At 42.6% G+C, this 19461-nt stretch overlaps 1 protein-coding gene across 1 annotated transcript in view; it reads left to right on the top strand.

Moving 5' to 3' along the window:
• igf1rb (insulin-like growth factor 1b receptor) overlaps positions 1 to 19196 on the top strand; it is a 54654-nt gene extending 35458 nt beyond the window's left edge. The window contains exons 6-21 of the mRNA XM_069664644.1: positions 1819 to 2027; positions 2280 to 2406; positions 4000 to 4232; positions 4832 to 4999; positions 5099 to 5306; positions 6840 to 7144; positions 7354 to 7487; positions 8669 to 8828; positions 8948 to 9047; positions 9391 to 9461; positions 9544 to 9773; positions 9890 to 10011; positions 11090 to 11238; positions 11764 to 11893; positions 12015 to 12149; positions 13364 to 19196. Coding sequence (XP_069520745.1) covers positions 1819 to 2027; positions 2280 to 2406; positions 4000 to 4232; positions 4832 to 4999; positions 5099 to 5306; positions 6840 to 7144; positions 7354 to 7487; positions 8669 to 8828; positions 8948 to 9047; positions 9391 to 9461; positions 9544 to 9773; positions 9890 to 10011; positions 11090 to 11238; positions 11764 to 11893; positions 12015 to 12149; positions 13364 to 13880 — 2998 coding nt within the window. The 3' untranslated portion in view covers positions 13881 to 19196. The remainder of the gene's footprint in view (positions 1 to 1818; positions 2028 to 2279; positions 2407 to 3999; positions 4233 to 4831; positions 5000 to 5098; positions 5307 to 6839; positions 7145 to 7353; positions 7488 to 8668; positions 8829 to 8947; positions 9048 to 9390; positions 9462 to 9543; positions 9774 to 9889; positions 10012 to 11089; positions 11239 to 11763; positions 11894 to 12014; positions 12150 to 13363) is intronic.
• Positions 19197 to 19461: the final 265 nt, after the last annotated feature.

Below are 19461 nucleotides of genomic sequence, written 5' to 3'. Positions count from 1 at the left end.
GAAACACATTATTTTGCACCTATGAAGACCTTAAAGTAGTGACCTTGAAGATTTTCATGTAAATAAATGTCTGTTAAGTCACTGTCTATAGCCCAAAGAGGTAACACAATGGTGATTGAGCCTATGGATGCTTTGCATTTGCAGTATTACAGACTGGGTGTCTGGTGCGAGTTTAGTAGAAACAAGACTAGGTCAAAACCTATGTGGCTGACCGCGTCAGGTGATTGTGGCCAATGTGTTAACAAGGACGGTCTTTATGAGGCCAATGACAACATGTTTGAAAGCAGGTGCGCGCTGTGGACGTAGGTGAGAACAGCGGACGAGCAGTGAAGGAGCAGCCCCGAACAAAGTATCCAGAGCTGTATAGACAGAGAGTCGCGTCAGTGGAGGTCCAATGTGCTCCATGATCCGCCATTGTGATGTTGCAACTCTAGTGTTGCGCTTTCCATCAGCCAGCAGTGGTTGGTCTGCCAGAGAGGGTAGGCGGAGCTAAGCGGCTGCTTTTCCGGTCTCTGCGAGTGTTATGAGTAAACAGTAATCTACTACGGCTGAACAAACAAAGAAAAGATGGATAACTACAGATACAACTTCAAAAATAAGTGAAAATCCAAAGAAAAAGAAACAAAGTCGATGCTCAGATGAAGGCAAACAGTCTAAAAAGGAAAGCGACCGTCAGCGAGGAAAATCAAGAGTTACAGCCGGAGCCAACTGTGGACGTCACACATGAGACACTGTCTGGATATCTGGGAAGTGTGCTCCCGCAATTACTGTTTATCGCCATAGGTGCCGCCAAAGAGAACGAAACTGAAAGCCTTGCTGGTTCATTCAGGTTTGGATCCATCAATTTGGTAGACCCACAAAGGCCGGTGTTCCCAGCAGCTCATAGTGCAGACTGATTTTGGTGTGGGATTTTCTCTGTAGTAATTAAATGTAGTGAATAAGACTCATAGCCCCATAGTCAACAGAAAGGAATGGTGTATTGACTGGGTGAAAAATCAGTTTTGTTGCTCCATTTTACTAGAGGAGGTCACAAAAACTGTGTGGAAAGAATGGGGAATTGTGTTTTGACTGTGGAGGCGCTGACTGTAAAAGATTTTATGTAGGGCAGACATACTTGTTTGGTGTTTTTAACTATAATTTCATCACTAAAATAACAAAAAACACTGCCCCTTCAGTCTCTCTTTTCTAACTGGAAAAGTAAACTTATTTACTGGAGCTGATGGGCCTATTTTGTAAGACCTTGTATGCAGCATAACTTCCAAAAGTCCAAGGAAAGCTTCTCTGTGGGTCATGGCGAGGCCTTCACTCCCCCTCAGTCTGTTTCTCCTTGAGTTCACAGGAATTTTACTGTCCCAAGGCCCACATTACAGTCATTCCTGAATGTCTGGGTGTTACCCAATGACTCATACAAACTGCACCACCTCTCCCCTCCAACACAAGAAATCAGTCCCTGGTTAATCTAGTTTCCCAGGTCATTTTTATCCCCCTGTGTGATCCAGTCCCCCTACTGACTAAAGCACCAGCTGAGCATGGAGATTTACTTAGAGGTACCCTGCTGCTTCTTTCCGTGCAGTTCGCCGAGCCTCCCCTCATAGAAAAGGACTAGCAGGTATAGAGAAGTCACAATATAGCCGTCTTTCTTTGACACCATAGTGTGCAGTTTTCCATTATGCACTGAAAATAAGGCATTGTTCCTGATGGTACAGTTGTCCTTCAGCTCACAGAATCACAATACACACAATAAACCAACACAGAAGCATAATACAGCCCACATTGTTGACTCCTTTTCATTCATCCTTTCTTGTTTCTTCCCTCCAGCATGTACGCCTTCTCAGCGTTTGACAACCAGCAGCTTCAGTATCTTTGGGACTGGAAGCAGCACAACCTCACCATCAAGGCAGGGAAGCTGTTTTTCAGGGCGAACCCGAAGCTCTGCATGTCCGAGATCCGAAAGATGTGGGAGAAGACGGGCATCCAGGGCCGCTTTGAAGACAGCGATTTCCGAAACAACGGCGACAGAGCCAGCTGTAAGGGTCACATGAGCTGCAGCCTGAAGACCACAGAAATTTAAATTACTATGTTCACTTACATGTAGAGATTTACTCTAGTTTACTAACGGTTTGCCAACTCCTCCTCTGAGCCTGCTGCTGCTCTGCAGCTCATGTCGGCATCGACTGCCCCGCTTTGTCAACAAGACTAATTACTGCTCATTTTAACAAAAACACAGTTAAGTTAATTGATTAAACTCGGCTCTCTCTCCCTCATGCCTGCCTCCCCAGGTGAAAGCGCTATCCTGAAGTTTAAGTCCAACAGCACCAGCAGCACCAGGATCAAACTGACCTGGCAGCGCTACCGTCCCCGCGACTACAGAGACCTCATCAGCTTCATCGTCTACTACAAGGAGGCGTAAGTTTTTAGAATAGCACCAGTCCTTAGCTGCTTCCTCCCCAGGCTGACTACTAATGACTAATGGGGCTGCAACTTGAATCCCTAGCTAATTAATAGACAAATAAATTTAACTAGTTTTTGGGAAATTCACTGCAAACATTAACACATTTCTGAAAAAAAAAGGCAAAAAATAAAAAGCGAGTAAATGTGTTGATCTTATTGAGAGAAGCGGTAGCATTATTCTCGAGATGAAGTGATTAAAGAGTGGTGGTTAATTAGAAAACATGATGGAAGTGTGACATTTCTTGTTTCGTGAATTCATGTGAGGAATGTTAGAGACTAGTTGTTACTCCTAACAGATCACATACACATGAATCCAGGGAATTACCGGAAGTTGACAATCCGCCATTACTGCTGTGGCGTCTCCCTACAACATCTGCGCGTCTGAATGCAAGCTGTCCTCAGAAGTGAACCATTTTCTCTTTAACCGTTTCTGTGTAACTTTACTTTTGACAAGCATGTTAAGGACATCGGGAAGAACCTGTTGAATTAATTAGTGGCTCTAACAGTCGTGACAAACTAACTTTGGGAAAAAAAGTGCACCATACACAAACATTAACGTCATAAAGTATGACACCGGACACTCTACATAGATTCACTGGCCGCGCAGATATTCTTAAAAAGGGGATCAGGAATATTAGAATTGTATTATTATTATTACTACAGTAATTTTGCCCCTCTCTGAGTGACCTGTAGATGCATTTTGTTTATCGCCAGGCGATAAATGAACTTGTATAACGTTCTTCTACTAGCTAGTTAGCATAATCAAGTAAGAGCTGCATGTAATCATTACAGAGCAGGTGCATTAGTGGAAAAATAGAAAATACATACTGTGAATGAATATCTATTAAAAAACATACTTGCCAATGCAACTAGTCTGTGAAAATGAAATGCAGCTGTTAATGATTAAGCTAACTAGCTAGTAAATTAGTGTTATATTACACAGCACTTATGTGGCGGATGGTTTCACCATGATGTAATCAGGCTGTGGTTTTGACAGTTTAATATGTAAAATCTAAATAATGTTAAGATGGCCTGAAGGTACCTTCATCAGTAACTGGAGGCAGCTGTCTCGCATCTTTACTATCTATGCTGCCGTCGCAGGCAGCAGGCAGCAGCAGACACGGAGTTGCCACCGCTGTGATGGCTGCTTCACTAGACGGTGCTACACAGAAATTGGTCGCTGGGTTCGTCTATAGACACTATTTTTGTCTCTCCTTGGCGTTGAAGCTTTTACGTCACATGTCACATTTTACGTTGCGGATAAACAAAGTTTTCCAGCTGTGATATTTTGACATGTTTTTAATGGGCCATTTTCTATGCGCAAATTGAAAATACACCTAAAAAGGATGGAAACACAGACATAGTTTTCTATTGCTGTTAAGGGTTTGTTTCAATCAGTGATTAACACAAGAATGAACTAGGAGACTAGGAAATATGAGTACATGCAAAACACACAAAATTCACTCTCACCTACAATATATACAGAAATAAGTGTGTTAAACTAAAGCCAAATGTTGTTAATCCCTGACTTTAACCGTCTTCTTTTAGGCCTTTTCAGAACATCACAGAGTTCGAGGGGCAGGACGGCTGCGGCTCCAACAGCTGGAACATGGTGGATGTGGAGCTGAGGCCGGACAAGGACACCGACCCCGGAGTCCTGCTGTCAAACCTGAAGCCCTGGACGCAGTACGCAGTGTTTGTTAAGGCCATCACTCTCATGGTCGAGGACAAACACAAGGGTGCCAAGAGCAAGGTGGTCTACATCCGCACCAGCCCCTCAGGTAAATAAGTTCAAGGTCAGAGGTTGCGTAGGCAGATAGTACGTTACTGTGGTCCTAGAGTGATTGCAAACAGCAGAGAGGTGTTACAATAGAGAGACTGATATTTTAGTGAAGCCTCAGCCCATTGCTGAAAGATTAGAAGGTCGATGATGCTGCACTTTGATTTGATCCTTCGGTCTCACGCAGCTAACTGTTGTGTTCGCATTGCTGCTTGTTTGTTAAACAGAAGTAGTATTGTCTCAAGATGAGCGTGATAGCATTTCTGGATGTAATCCCAACATGGTGCAAGGCGACGGAGAGGAAGACTGTTTTTGTAAACACAGCTGCAAGTCAAAGAGGTGGAGGAAAAGCCTGATTTACAAAAACTTTAATGTAATTAGATGAAATGCAAGACTGCTTCAAATAAATCCAGCTGCACGGTAAAGTCATTGCAGTGGGATGATGTCAAAGAATCACATCTGCACTGGCAGACAGAGAATCTCCGCCTGAAGGAGGAAGCATCTCCTACAGTACAAGTCCTTAGAAATCAGGTTGACTTAATGAAGCATCCACAGAGTGAAACAAAGATCAGAGTCATTCAGTTCTTGTGTCTCTTTCAGCGCCCTCCATGCCGCAGGATGTGCGAGCGTACTCCAACTCTTCTACACAGCTGGTGGTGCGCTGGTCTCCCCCCATCTCACCAAATGGGAACCAAACTTACTACCTGGTCCGCTGGCAGCAACAAGCCGAGGACAGAGAGCTGTATCAGCACAACTACTGCTCTAAAGGTACACACACACACGCACGCACACACCTTATACCCTTGACATAACTGCTTGTTGTTTAGTTCACTAATCATAGAACGCATCCTCCTCAACCTCCTCCAGAGCTGAAGATCCCCATAAGGATCGCAGCCATAGGTGTAGGAGACCAGGAAGAGGACACCAAGCCCACAAAGCCAGACCCAGACGGGGTAGACAAAGGCCCCTGTTGCCCCTGCCCCAAATCAGTGGAGGACCTGGAGGCCGAAGCTGCTGACGCCTCTTACCGAAAAGTCTTTGAAAACTTCCTGCACAACTCGATTTTTACACCGAGGTAACTCGACTCATTGTCAGTCTGTTTTGTCTGAACCAAGATGATGATGATGTCTTTAAAAATTACCCTTTTTGCACTGTGGTGAAAGTGCAATTGTTCCATACTGAGGATAATTTTCAAGGTTATTATCTGCAGATTAGAACCTGTCATCATTATATCGTCGTTCGTTATCGTTAGTTAAGCTTATAGTTCAAGGAAAGCAAACAAGCAACCAATGAGGGGTGACGATACAGTCCCTACTTTTGTCTTCCTCCTTGTAATTTCTTTACTAATTTATTTACACTTAAGGAGCTCCTGCGTAGGCTTCTGTTTGATTAAGGGACTCATCCTGCTGCCTTAAACTTAAGATGATATAATAACAGATAATAAGGTAATGCCCTTAAAATATGGAACCTGTAGACACTCTCCAGATGAGGCCAAACACCTGAGAAACCTGTCGCAAAACAAACTCTTCTCCCATTCAACCAAATGTCATGGAGATGAAAACACAATCTAAGGGGGCTTCCACACCTGACCGCTTTGGTCTGGACTTAGGGACTGTACTCGGAAAGTCCGGCTTGTTTGGACAGGTGAGGATATGTGTTTGAACTCTGGTGCTGACCAAACCACCGGACCATGGTCCGCCTGAAAAGATGAGTCTCGGCCCGTTACCAAATGAACCACGGTCCGTTCGATTCAGGTGAGACCATAAACGGACTTAAAGTAGGACCTAATACAGGAGGAAAACCCAAAAACTGCATTGCATTGTGGGTTGTTGACGGGTGCTGACACCTGCAGAGACAGACATGCAGCCAGGCAGCATGATGAGTAGAGGACAAACGTAGGGGACCGACGAGGAAATAGAAATATGAGCTGGCCAAACAATTTCACAAATGCTTGTGGAACGCACAAAAATATGGAGGTATTCAAGTCCAGTGAAAAAGTGAGAATGCAGCTGATCGAGCTGTGGATCAATGTCGGTTAAAAGTGGAAAAAAAACAACAACTCCAAAAACAAAACATTAAAGTCCGCGATCGTGCTGAGTGTGATTGAGGAGTGTTTTCCCACAAGGAAATTCTGACCAATCAGAGAGCAGTTTCCTCGCACATCAAAACTTTTGGTCCGCTGGTAAAAGCTGCCGTATGAACACAAACCAAACTCGAGGCAAAATGCAACACTGTAACAATTTGGTCTTTGACTCGGACCAAACTAACACCCTAGTTTGCACTAGTTTGCACTAACACTAGCACCCTTCAGGAACAACCTGCAAAACTTGCTGCACTGTTGTCAAGTATGTTAGTAGTGAATTTGGTATGTCCCCTACACACATATACTGCTGTTAATTGGTGGCCCTAAGCCTAAAGCACTGATGGACTCAAGGTTGAGGAAGGATTTGTAATAAGTCTGGGGTCACTATGGACCCCAAAAAGGCCAAAAGGTTTAATGGAAGAGATTTTGGGAGGAACTTCTGGTATTTTCATTGAATTGTAGAATTTTGTCATCTGTCCTTTGTTTACCAACCTCCTCCCCCTCTTGTCTTCCTCTCACCTGCAGGCCACCAGATCGCCGCCGTAGAGATCTCTTCGGTATAGCCAACGCGACTCATCCGCGCCGCAACCGCCTGCACAGCAACAGCAGCACGGTCCCTCCTCTCCAAGCGGCCGGTAACAGCAGCATCGCGGACGTGGAGCCAGCTGAGAGAGAGTTTGAGTTTGTGGAGCAAGCTGTGACGGAGCGGGAGCTGCAGATCTCCGGCCTGCAGCCGTTTACAGTGTACCGCATCGACATCCACGCCTGCAATCGACAGGTTCAACGCTGCAGCGCCGCAGAGTTTGTCTTCTCCAGAACAAAGCCTGCAGGTTAGAAGAAGTCAGCTGTTTAAAGTACATGCTAAACAACATATTTGGCCAGCAGTGTATTGCTTTAGGTAATCTTCCTGCAGAAATGCTACAGGCAGCAGCTGAATCTTAGAAATACCTACCCACTGATGATGTAAAGACACATACTGGATACACAAGGCAGTTGCAGGAAACCTCCGTGCTAACCTATCCTCCCTGTGGTCCTGCAGAAAAGGCTGACGACATCCCCGGCCCGGTGACCTGGGAGGGCCACGAGGACTGGGTGTTTCTGCGCTGGCCAGAGCCACACCACCCCAACGGACTCATCCTCATGTATGAGATCAAGTTCAAGCTGGCTGCTGAGGTAAGACCAGCCATGGGAAATTAATACACCCTTAGTCCATGAAGTGAAAGTAATTTATTTAGACTGTTATTAGTCTTAGTCTGTTGCCTTATTGTTTTCACAATGTAGAAATCAAAATTGACCCCTTGACCTCTGATTTACCCTTGATCAAAGCAGTGTTAATTTTGGCTTTGACTTTAATTTTAGTCTTAGTCTTAAAACAAAAATTCTTATTAGTTTGAGTCACTTTTCAGTCATTTTTACCCTTTATAGTTTTAGTCCACTTTTAGTCAATAAAAGGTCATCACAGCTCAGGTTGTATGTGTATCAGGAAACTTCTGGAACGTTATGTCACGCATCTAAAGCCTGAAGCTGAAAGCCAGGGTTAACAGAGGAAGTTCATAACCACCTTCATGATACCTGTTCGTTTTGTATGCGTTGTTGTCAAGCGCCCGCTTTGGGACATGAACACCTGTATGGCTGGGTCGGATACGGGGGATCTGCACACGCCCCTCAACCAATTCAACCAGTGACAGCCATGCATTGCTTGTATTTCAACAGACGGATTAGACGCACAGTGGGGGAAATATCATGGATTTTGAATGTGCGACATCCCACTGCTAACATTTCAGTCCCATCAAGTCTCGTTAACGAAAACAAAACATGCGTGTCGTCAAACTTCTTATTACCAAAGGTCTATTTTTAGCTCGTCAACATGTTGGATCAAAGAGAATTCTCTATGAATTGACCTAAAATGTTAGCTTTCACTTTAGACTAATTTAGCAGTAGACCAAACCTTGATGAATGCATTCAACCTTTTTAGCTAACAGTCTGACCGCAGGGAGAGGTACATCTGAAACAGAACATGCACATTTTTCACACAGTATGAGATCAGCCCAGTAAACAGTGAAGAGAGTAAGGTATCATACACGCAACCATTAAACCAAGGAAACCACAATTGGGTTAGTGGCAACAAGTGTCACATGTTGAGCTACATATTGACCAATCAACTGACCCAATGACCAGACATGTCCAACATGTCATTTGTTGGTCATGACGGAGGATGAGTGTGGCGCTGTTGACACTCTTTTTACTATTTATAACACAGTAAAGATGACAAACAGCAAGACTTTCTTCTTTTTGGATGCCGATTTGTAAACATCAGTCTAAGATAACTACTCTTCTTTGTGTGTTTGTGTCAGACCGAGAAGCACGAGTGTGTCTCTGGTCAGATGTATCAGGCCCAGCGAGGCGTTCGGCTGTCCAACCTCAGTCCAGGAAACTACTCAGTCAGAGTGAGAGCAACGTCACTGGCTGGAAACGGCTCCTGGACGCAGCCTCTGGATCTCTACGTAGCTGAACGTAAGACGCGCACTGTCACTCATCATCAAACTGCTTTGTTCCTTTGTATCTGCACGCCTGTTTTCTAACAGCACATACATAATGTTAACGTGAAGTAATCAATGTGTTTGACTCAACAGGATATGAAAACGTCCTCTACGCTATGATCTTTGTTCCCATCATCATCGTCTTCCTGATCTGCCTTTTTGTCTCAATGCTGGTGTTCCTCAACAAGAAAAGGTGTGTGTGCTTCTGTGTGATGTGGTTATATGTGTGTGTGAAGAGCACAGCAAATGTTTCAATACAGTATGCAACAACTCCTGCCATTCTGAAATAGTTTTCTAAGTCATAAATTGAGTTCTCTGCTCATCTTAAATCAGTGTTTCAAGTAGCTCCAACCCCAGCAGGCTTTTACACAGAAGTATATCAGTTTGGTATTTTATATTCTTTGGAAGCTAAGACTGTGATGTGAGTGATTATACACCATGCAGAGCCCAAAAGTATGCATACATGCACGTGTGGTGTGTGGGTGTGGAGGTATGTGCGAGTGTGTCTGTAAACACTTTTGTTTTTCTTCGGTCAGAAACAGTGACCGTCTTGGAAACGGAGTCCTGTATGCTTCAGTTAACCCCGAGTACTTCAGCGCTGCAGAAAGTGAGTGACTCCTTCTGTGACAGGCGTAGCTTTAGCAAGCATCTCTGCAGGGTTTCAATAACATATTAACTCCTCTGTTCAGTGTACGTACCCGATGAGTGGGAGGTCGCTCGGGAGAAGATCGCCCTGAGTCGCGAGCTCGGCCAGGGGTCCTTCGGCATGGTGTACGAGGGCCTGGCGAAGGGCGTGGTCAAAGACGAACCGGAGACTCGGGTCGCCATAAAGACCGTCAACGAATCGGCCAGCATGAGGGAGAGAATAGAGTTCCTGAATGAAGCGTCTGTGATGAAGGAGTTCAATTGCCACCACGTGGTATGTACACGCATAAACACACACACACACACACATCTATATCACGCAGAGCAGTGATGGTTCACAAATGTACCCCTTATGTGTCATGGTAATATGGGGTGTTGTGCTTCATGCAGGTTCGTCTCCTTGGAGTGGTGTCTCAGGGCCAGCCCACCCTGGTCATCATGGAGCTGATGACGAGAGGAGACCTGAAGAGTTACTTACGATCCCTGCGACCTAAAGAGGTACTGTCTGACCTGTAACCTGCATCAGCTCCTGACCACCAGCTCCCTGCTCTGAGCATGTGGATATCTGTGTTAGCTTGATTTTATTTTTGGTGATTGACCCCGGCCTCTATTTTTCACAAATAATTTCCACAAATAAAATACGCACCCTCAAAGATTTAACTCTGATAAGGAAAGAAATAAACTCAGTTTTGCAACTGCTGACGGGTAGATTGTACCAAAACACTTTGTGTGTAACTATAATTCATGAATGGGATTTATCATTTGAACACATTAATTACTTGAATTTTCTTGCATCATAAGCACAGCTGTATTTACTCGGATTGCAACAGTCTGTTTTTCCAGAGTAGAGTATGATTATAAACTGAAGTGTTTTAGTAAATATTTTGCTGTGAACCGGTCACATGGCTAAATCTGCTTTCTGGCTAAAACGGTCTAACTGCAGTCACTCATAAGAATTCAGCGTACAACATGGAAGTGTCAAAAAAAGTGCAGTGTAGAAAAATAAAGTTCAAATCACAATAAAATACCAATCTCTGTCTTTGAAGAACAAAATAAGCTGAATCAAAAGGAATACAATGTTGTTGGTCTGATGACAGCATACCTGGTTAGGATCCTTATTGAAGAACAGGGTCCTGGTCGCCAATCTGTCAAGTCAGAACCAGGTTTGTGTTAGTAAGGTACCGCATACAAGGAATTTCCTTGATATGTTAGTGCCACAAGAGAAAATAAACAAGATGAAAACCAAGTTCTGCAAAAGGAAGTAAGAAAGTAGTTTCCTTAACAAGGAAATTACTTGATTTTTGCTGATATTGAAGTTTGTGTGGAAAAAAAGGCCACAGTCAATCATACCTTTTAATGATAGAAGTGATTGATGTAACAACAATCAGCAGTCTGTGTTTCAGCATCATAACAGGTTTCAGAATACATTTACTGGTCAAAGCTGCTGCATAATCACTTTTTATTCTATGTTAAAAAGAATAATATTTTTTAAACACAGTATATACTTTTAAGGAGCTGTTAACCTGTGGCTGAGCTGTTCTTCTTCTGACGTCTTTCTCTGTCTGTGTCTCTGCAGCAACAGTGGTCGAGTCTGTCTCTCCCTCCCCTGAAGAAGATGCTTCAGATGGCCGGGCAGATCGCTGACGGCATGGCTTACCTCAATGCCAACAAGTTTGTCCACAGAGACCTGGCAGCCAGGAACTGCATGGTGGCCGAGGACTTCACTGTTAAGATAGGAGGTAAAGTACTGTGAAGGAGGTCAGAGGTCAAAAGGTCAATATGGAGGGAGGGTTTGCAGCATGATAATTTACTGGAAATGTCTATTAGACAACCAAATCACTAATGTAACCTTTATCCCAGTGAAGGGAACCCTCAAGGGGCGACAGTATAGCTTTGTCAACATGTTTATCCACAGGTGACCTCATCCAGTATTAATGAGATGCAAGTAAACATGTTGTCTCCAGATTGATTTCCTAACGGAGAATAAGGAGACCCTTTCACATGCATCAAGGTTAACCACTGATTAAACATGCTTACAATTTTCAAAGGTCTGTAACAACAAATATAGAAATCTTGAAGGCCTAAAAGTTACTGTAGCACTGTCTAGCCATGTCATCTCAGGAAAGAGCGCCCTCTTGTGGAATACCTGAAAGACACAACAACAAGAGGCAGGGAGCCATTTATAGACTACTTTTTGTTCAGCTGTTAAGGAGCCATCTTCATCAGATCATGTGGTTTTGCTTTTGTTTGTTTTTTCCTGTTAGATTTTGGCATGACCAGAGACATCTATGAGACAGATTACTACCGCAAAGGAGGTAAGGGTCTCCTGCCTGTCCGCTGGATGTCCCCCGAGTCTCTGAAGGACGGAGTCTTCACCACCAACTCTGATGTCTGGTGAGCAGACAACAAACTCACATCAGCTTTATTTTTACTGCTTTAAAAAATATGAACCAAGTGTGGTTTTGATAGTGGAGGACACGCTGATTTAAGCCCCTCCCTCTCTCCCTGACTGCAGGTCGTTCGGGGTCGTACTTTGGGAGATAGCCACTCTGGCAGAGCAGCCCTACCAAGGTCTGTCTAATGAGCAGGTGCTCCGGTTCGTCATGGAGGGAGGCTTGCTGGAGAAACCACAGAACTGTCCTGACATGCTGTAAGCATTTGTAGATTTCACACATTTCTTTCTACAATCTGTCTGCCATGTTTCCTCTACTTTGTGTGAATGAAGAGTAGACATTTATTATTTATAATAACAAAGAGTGAAGCAGCACTGCTGCTGTTTAGCCTGCGGTTATTGAGATTCCCATACCACAGTGCTGATGGCATCCACAGCCTGTTTGTCACCGTGTTTTCCACGTTGTGATTGTTCTTAATATGAACCAGCTCGAGTGTAAATCCACATCAACAGAGGCACAGGGTTTTCTTACAACTGTCATTTAATAATAAGATGCTCTCGAACATATTCTCAACTATATACGGTGTAAAAGTTACAGACTTAAGTTAAGAACTAGAGTTTGGCATTTTGTCCATTACCACCCTGGGATTTTTTAGAGCCAAAAAGTTAACCATATAAGATGACGGGGTGAAGCTGGAGAGGAGCTGAGAGCTAAGTTTTCAGGAAACGCTAGCTTATAAGCTAATGCTAGTGCTAGCTTGTTTAACAGGGTGAAATGACCAGCTGACTCATTGGTGTCTAGTTAATTTGAGGTTGCAACTTGTTAATCACAAGGTAGCGCAGCCATAAAACATACCCTGGTTTTATCTTATTCTCCATCATTTACTGAATGAACTCCATACTGTGTGAAGAAGACTTGAAACTAGAGATTGAGACTCTTAAAGTGAGTGTGTTGATGTTAGCTTTGCATCAGACACTTACAGTTCTGTCACCTAAAACCTAATGGCATACACAGTTTCCTTTCGGGAGCATGTTATTCAGCCTTTAAGGAATAGTTTGACATTTTAGTTTTGGTTTGAGATCATCAGCTGTAAACTCTGCAACTGCATATATAGAAACCAAAAAAATAATCTTCACCCAAAAGTCCTGATGCTCCTTTAATATCAAGAGACCAGTGTTTCTGCCAGAGAAAGCACTTGCTATATTCGATGTAACTTGAAGGTTTCCATCATGATGTGTAAGGCCCATCAGATTTAGGCCTGATCTAAAGCTGCTCTGCCCGCTGCGGGAACCAGGTGAGAGCTTCATCAACAAGAAGTCTGGGGCTTACGTGCAGCCATTTTAGCAACAGAGAGCAAACATTTGGCAAAAGTAAATATTGGCTTGTCAGTAGGAAGGTACAGTTCCTCTGGATAGAGCCAATACTACAGGAAAACATGCTCCTGAGCTAACCTGTGTGTCTTTGTGTGTAGGTTCGAGCTGATGCGGATGTGTTGGCAGTACAATCCTAAGATGCGTCCTGCCTTTGTGGAGATCATCAGCAGCATAAAGGAGGAGCTGGAGCCGTCTTTCAGAGAGGCTAGTTTCTTCTACAGCGCCGACAACAAGCCGCCCGACGCTCCGCAGCTCCACCTGGACAAGATGGACGACATGGATGACGTTCCTCTGGACCCGGCTTCTTCCTCACAATCGCAGCAAACGCCAGTCTCCCAACAGACCCCGCCTTCACCAAGCTCAGAAGCTCCACCCGCCCCCTCGTTAGCCCCCAGCTCCCCCTCCTCTCCCTGTACGTCGGCCGCTGCCATGGACAAGCAGCCCTCAGGCCAGCAGGCAGCCAATGGGCTGTCAGGGGCGGGGCTTGCGGCAGGGTCAGGGCTCGGGACAGCGTCTGTGCGGCCGTCTCTGGACGAACTGCCGCCGTACGCTCACATGAACGGAGGACGCAAAAATGAACGCACCATGCCTCTCCCGCAGTCGTCTGCCTGCTGATCGGACAGAAGCACCCACGGACTGCACCCTGCCTCCCGCCTCAGTGGGCGGGATCTTCTTTTTTTAAGTCACATACGGCAAAACCATGTCCACCAGCTGGGTGCGGCGACTCAGAGAGGAGCAAAGACTCACAGGAAGGTGGAGAAAAGTCCATGCTCTGCTGTACCTCCACACTCTCTTTTCACATTGTTCTAGTTTTGGTTTCTACCAGCTGGCTGTCAGACGGGACACTGCCCTCGCTGCTGAGTGTGAAGACCAAAAAAAAAAACGATAAAGGAAAGAAAAAAATGAGATTTTGGGAAGACATCGCTTCCTCTTTATGGCTGAACTTATTTTATAAATTGTTGTTTGTTACTTTTTTACTTGTATTTCCAAATGGGAAAACAAAATGTGTAGGCCTTTATAAATGACCGGAGTTGGTCGCTTTTGGGCGGGCATTAAGTGGAAATTGAAGCATATCTAAAGTTAAAAGCACTTCAGAGAGGTTAGGGTTCTCCGTCGGCCGTTGAAATAACCCGAGCGAGAGAGACAGAGGGAGAGAGATAAAGAGCGAGAGATAGAGAGAGAGATAGAGAGAGAGAGAGAGAGAGAGAGAGAGAGAGAGAGAGAGAGAGAGAGACAGGTCAAATCTGCCAAATTTGTTGCCAAAATTGTACTTTTTGTAAAATTCAGTCCTCTGCAGTCTTGCCCTGTAATCCTCCGACAGAAAAGCCCTTTGATGTGCTAAAACGCCACTCTTAAAATCTGTGATCAAAGACAAACACACACTACTTCTCTACCCCTGTTTGATAAGTACAGCTACTGTACTCTATCAAATTCACTACATGGACCTTGGTTACATCAGTTTATCTGAAATTGAGCCACATCCTCTCACAAAGTGCTGTTCTGTTACGGTTTGAACTCCAAATCCAGTCTATAAAGAAGCAAAAAAAATCATCCTTTGAGTGAGGACTGCAGAGGGAGGAGCATACAGAGGAAACAAATATGAACACTATATCTATAGAGTCTCTCGAGCAGGATCCTTGTTGTATACAAACAGGTATTTTTTTAGACTAGTCATTAGTCTCCAACACCTCTACGTGGGCAGAGCATTTATGTACGCACCAGTTGTTTGTGTCACTTTTCTAACTTTTATATGGTTGGAGACATTCATCATGTACAGAAAGAAGCTGCTATTCCTTATTTCTCTTGTGGTTGTAATATAGTTAATATCTATATATAAAAAGAGAAAAAAAACTCCTTCAGGTCAGATCTACGAGCGTTTCCACTACAGTCCATTTTTTTATGCTTGTTACTGTGTAAAGTGTATCTGAGCTGGTTTCCTTTCTGTGTTCCCGTAAAGGTACGAGAGTTTGCCTTGTGTTTGAAACACCGGTAACTTCCCCTCACGTCTGACTAGAGGACAGTGATGGTCCATCGATGTTCTCTCGGGACGCCTCGACCTCTCTCCTCTGGGTTTTCGCTCAGAGGGTGGAGGTCAGGGGTCACTGCTGAGGCCCAACTAAATCTCAGGTCAAAGAGAAAAGTTAAATCCTTTTCTGCTTTCCTTTTGTTTGTTTTTTTCAACTCTTTATTGTGCTGTTCTATCCAGAAACATCCAGCCTGGTGTATGTGTGTTAACTTCTGTCTGGTTCTATGTCCCCCTGACTCTTATAGTTCATTTTACTTTCATCATTAGGCACGAGGAGTGTTTCTGAAAACAGTCAGAAACCAGGATGGGAGTTTCAGTTTTGGATGGATTGATGCACTGGTTGTGTGGAGCCCCTTTACTGACAAAAAGTAGTAACCAGACAAGTCAAAATATTATTTAATACAGAAATAAATAATGCTGCAAGTGGAAAAAGAAATATAAATCCCAAAACTTCCCCTTTATCGCCAATCAAACCATGTTAAAAGACTTAAAGCGTCTTTTAATACATTATAATGTAGGTTTTTTTAGTCCTCTTTATATTTAATTGGCTCATTTTGTTTTCCAACACCTTAGTTTTCCTTATTAAAGTTTGGCCCACATCAAATATTTTTCATGCTCCTTTTCCCTCCTTTTGTTTGGGGCTGTTTTTTTTAGCTAGCTACCTAGCTGAAGCTAACATATCAGCCAGCAAGCAAATGCTAGCAAAGTAGTTAATGCTACTATTAGTTTCTTTTGTTTATTAGGAGAAAGGAGACGTTAAATTACGTCCTGAAAAATGTCAGTGTTAAAGCAACACAAAGTCTTAGAGTTGTAGACAAGAGATGAGAAGATAACCTGAAATGAAGATAAAAGCCGAGGTGTCGGTGAACAAGGGAATAGCATTAGCCAGCTAACTGTTAGCATAGTTTTGATGACGATGATGTGGGGAGGGTTTAGAGCAGATAAATGATTGAATGTTTGCTAAGAGCAGAAAAAGGAAAAGTAAGGAGTTAAAAAACAAAATGAGAAAGACAAAAGAGGAGTAAAGTCACATACATTTTTCAGATAAATGAGTTTAAAGCTTTATATTTCCTTTTTAACTCCACGTTGTAGCTGACGGTACTGCTTGTTGGTTAATTCTGTTGTCTTTTTGACCTGTCTGATAACAGTTAACTACATTTTGTCAGTTTCAGGCTTCCATATGATTGTGCTGTGTAATAACACTGGGTTCAAGGTACAAAGTAAATGCGAAATATAATTAATTTAATGTAGCAACTCATTTCTCACAAGAGAAAAGCAAACATCTGTCTGTAGGGTGATTTCACTTCCTGCTGATCCACTTCTCTCTTGAATCAGGGGTGGTTCTCTGTATGCTGCTGGAGTAATTATTTATCTTTTCCCAACATATTAGCTTGTATTCGTAGATGATTGCTGAAGTTAAATTTGGGTTGAGAGATAAGTGGAATTATCTAACAGCACTGAGTGATTTGTTTCATGCTTTAAGATATAGAGGACGACACTTCATTGATTCATCAGAGGAACAAACGCAGATCAGAACGTGTTTTTATTAAATCAGAAAAACACATTTGATCACACAATTCTTGTATCTGAACCCCTGTGCTGAACATCGTTAAACAGACTGTATTAAAGGTTACTGAAGAAACACTTTAATATAAAGTACAAACAGAGAGGATTATGTAGAACAGATATTTATGGCTCATCCACCTCAGAAGCGCAGATATTCCCTCGTTATTTATGTTGTTTTATTTTGTGAAGTGTAAATCACTGTACAAATTCCCCACCTGTTTTTTTTTTAATCCCCTCTGGTATTTAGATGTTCTTTTGCTATTTTGGGGGAAGGTTTTGTTTTCCCTTCAACCATCCATCTACCTCACTGTCTTATTTTTTTTCAATCTATTTACATGTACAGAAAACACACATCTCATCTCTGTTGTCCGGCTGTAAAGACGATCTCACTGGGTGCTGTTAATACGGTCAAATTCAAACCACAAACCAAACCATCCTGAGAGGGGAGAAGGGGAGGGGGCACAGAAACATGATGGAAAATAGAGAAGTCCAGGTTGATGCTGGTAGATATATATTTCTCTCCATCTGCAGATGATCAACAAATCATTCAAGATCCTCATAGATTAGAATTCCTCCTGCTATTCCCTGATTACTGCTCTGTTTTCTAACCTGCAGCCTGACGTCTCTCCCAGTTTGTGCCTCAAATGTGTCACCATTACATCCAGCTCACCGGGTTTTAATTACATACCTGTTGCTCTTTCATAAACCGGAGTCCAGAATCCTTTAAGACTTTTCGAACTACTTCTCATCCTCTCTTTGCCCTCCTTTTGTTTGGGGATATATTGAAGCTAACTTAGCATTGGTCAATAAACTTTTGGAACAGTAGAGCATTTTCACCAGCAAGCAAATGTGAGCAAAGTAGTTCATGCTTCTATTAGTTTATTTAGTTTATTAGGAGAAAAGAGACGTTAAATTACAACGGAATTAATCAACAAACGATACTATTAGCTACAACGCAGAGAAAAAAAAAGTAAATATAAAACTTTAAACCCATCCTTCCTAAAAATGGATGAAAAAATGTCCCATCTGTTGTGAAATATAGATTTGTAACCTGTCTCCCAAGCTTGGAATACATTTTACAATCCAGGTAGATGGACATGACACATCTCTTTTCTTGTTTCAGACAACATAAGAAAAATCTTCACTCGTTTTTCTGAATGAAAATGTAAATTAACACAATGTAACTTAAATATAGACTATTATAATTGTTAGCTTTGCCTACAAACTTGGTATGGGATTTCTGGCTGCCATCTTTATTTGGATGAAGGAAAAAGGATTCTGGAAATACCTTCAAAACAACTCTGGATGCTTTGCTCTGTAATGGTCATACATGAGATGCACAAACTGGGCTATAAGAAGGGTTGGAAGTATGATCCCTTTAACTGTAGTACGACTGTGCTGTCTTGAAGCACGGGGTGTGTTACAGTAATATCCTAGAAATGTTTCTTGGATTAAGGCGTGTGTCTAAACAAGCAGTTTTTTTAAACGTCTTGACACATTAGGATTGGAATTTGAAGCATTAATATACATGTCTGCAAGCTGATGTTTCACTACATACCTGTCCATAGAGGGGCATTAATGGACCTCTGTTAGTCCCTTGTGGCTGCTTAAAAAGAGGGAGTTTTTCTCTGGAGATCTGTGTTTCTAGTTTATGACAGTTAAACCAGTTAACTATCAGCACAACACACATTTATGGCATTATTTCATTAATACTTAAAGTATTTGCTGCAGTGAAAATGAGCATGAGACTCTGTAAGAGTGAAATAACAGACCGGTACTCTGGATTCCCGCACAGTTTAAATGGACTTAAATGTTCACTGGAAGCTGTTTGTTTCTCCTCATTAATGGTTAAAGGTCACGGTTTTCGTTCTTCTCCTTCATAGCAGGTTTGTAGTTTCAGGCTGCGAGTTTCCAATGTTTTGGTTAGGAGTCCTTTCACCACAGCTGACTGAGCAGGATGTGTATTTCAGTGTTTGTGGTCTGATTTTTGCCTCACTTTTACCACTGGAACACCTCACAGAGCGGACATAAAATCGAACAAAAATCTCTGTTCTTATTTTTTCCCCCTTTTTGTTACATTGATGGCCAATTTGTTACCGATATTTTGATGTGTGTAAATTATTCATAGCCTTCCAACTTTTGCGTTTCTATTGAAATGATCTGTTAGACTGAGGTTTCATTTTGCTTTTCTTTTGTACATGCTGTTGTAAGAATTTTTCCTGTTTATCAATATATTCTGAGTACTTGGAAAAATTATTGGCTGAAGGAAAAGAGAATGTCTGTTTCTCTGATTCTTTTTTTCTACATGAGATTTAAGATGAATAAAAATGTATGCAAACTGTTTTGTCTCTCTGTTTGAACATGTGTATCATTACAAGCAGAGTACATTAGCTTAACAACTTAATATAAAACTGAAGCCATGACTGAACGGTTAAAAGATGGAGGACTGGTTCAGACTACTGAAGAGAGAGTGGAATATCCCTGGAGTCCCTGGAGCTTAACAGCCTTTTATTCCATTAAGGCTGGGGTAACAAGTTATTACTAGTAAAATAAGATGACACCTAAACATAAAATAACATACAAAAAGCACATTTTTTGGCAATT

This window comes from Semicossyphus pulcher, unplaced genomic scaffold (genome assembly GCF_022749685.1).
Source record: "Semicossyphus pulcher isolate SPU_LCO1_2020_fin unplaced genomic scaffold, fSemPul1.0.p SCAF_1, whole genome shotgun sequence".
Taxonomy (NCBI): domain Eukaryota; kingdom Metazoa; phylum Chordata; class Actinopteri; order Labriformes; family Labridae; genus Semicossyphus; species Semicossyphus pulcher.
Note: the sequence above shows the minus strand (reverse complement) of the source record. Positions and strands in the feature narration are given on the sequence as shown.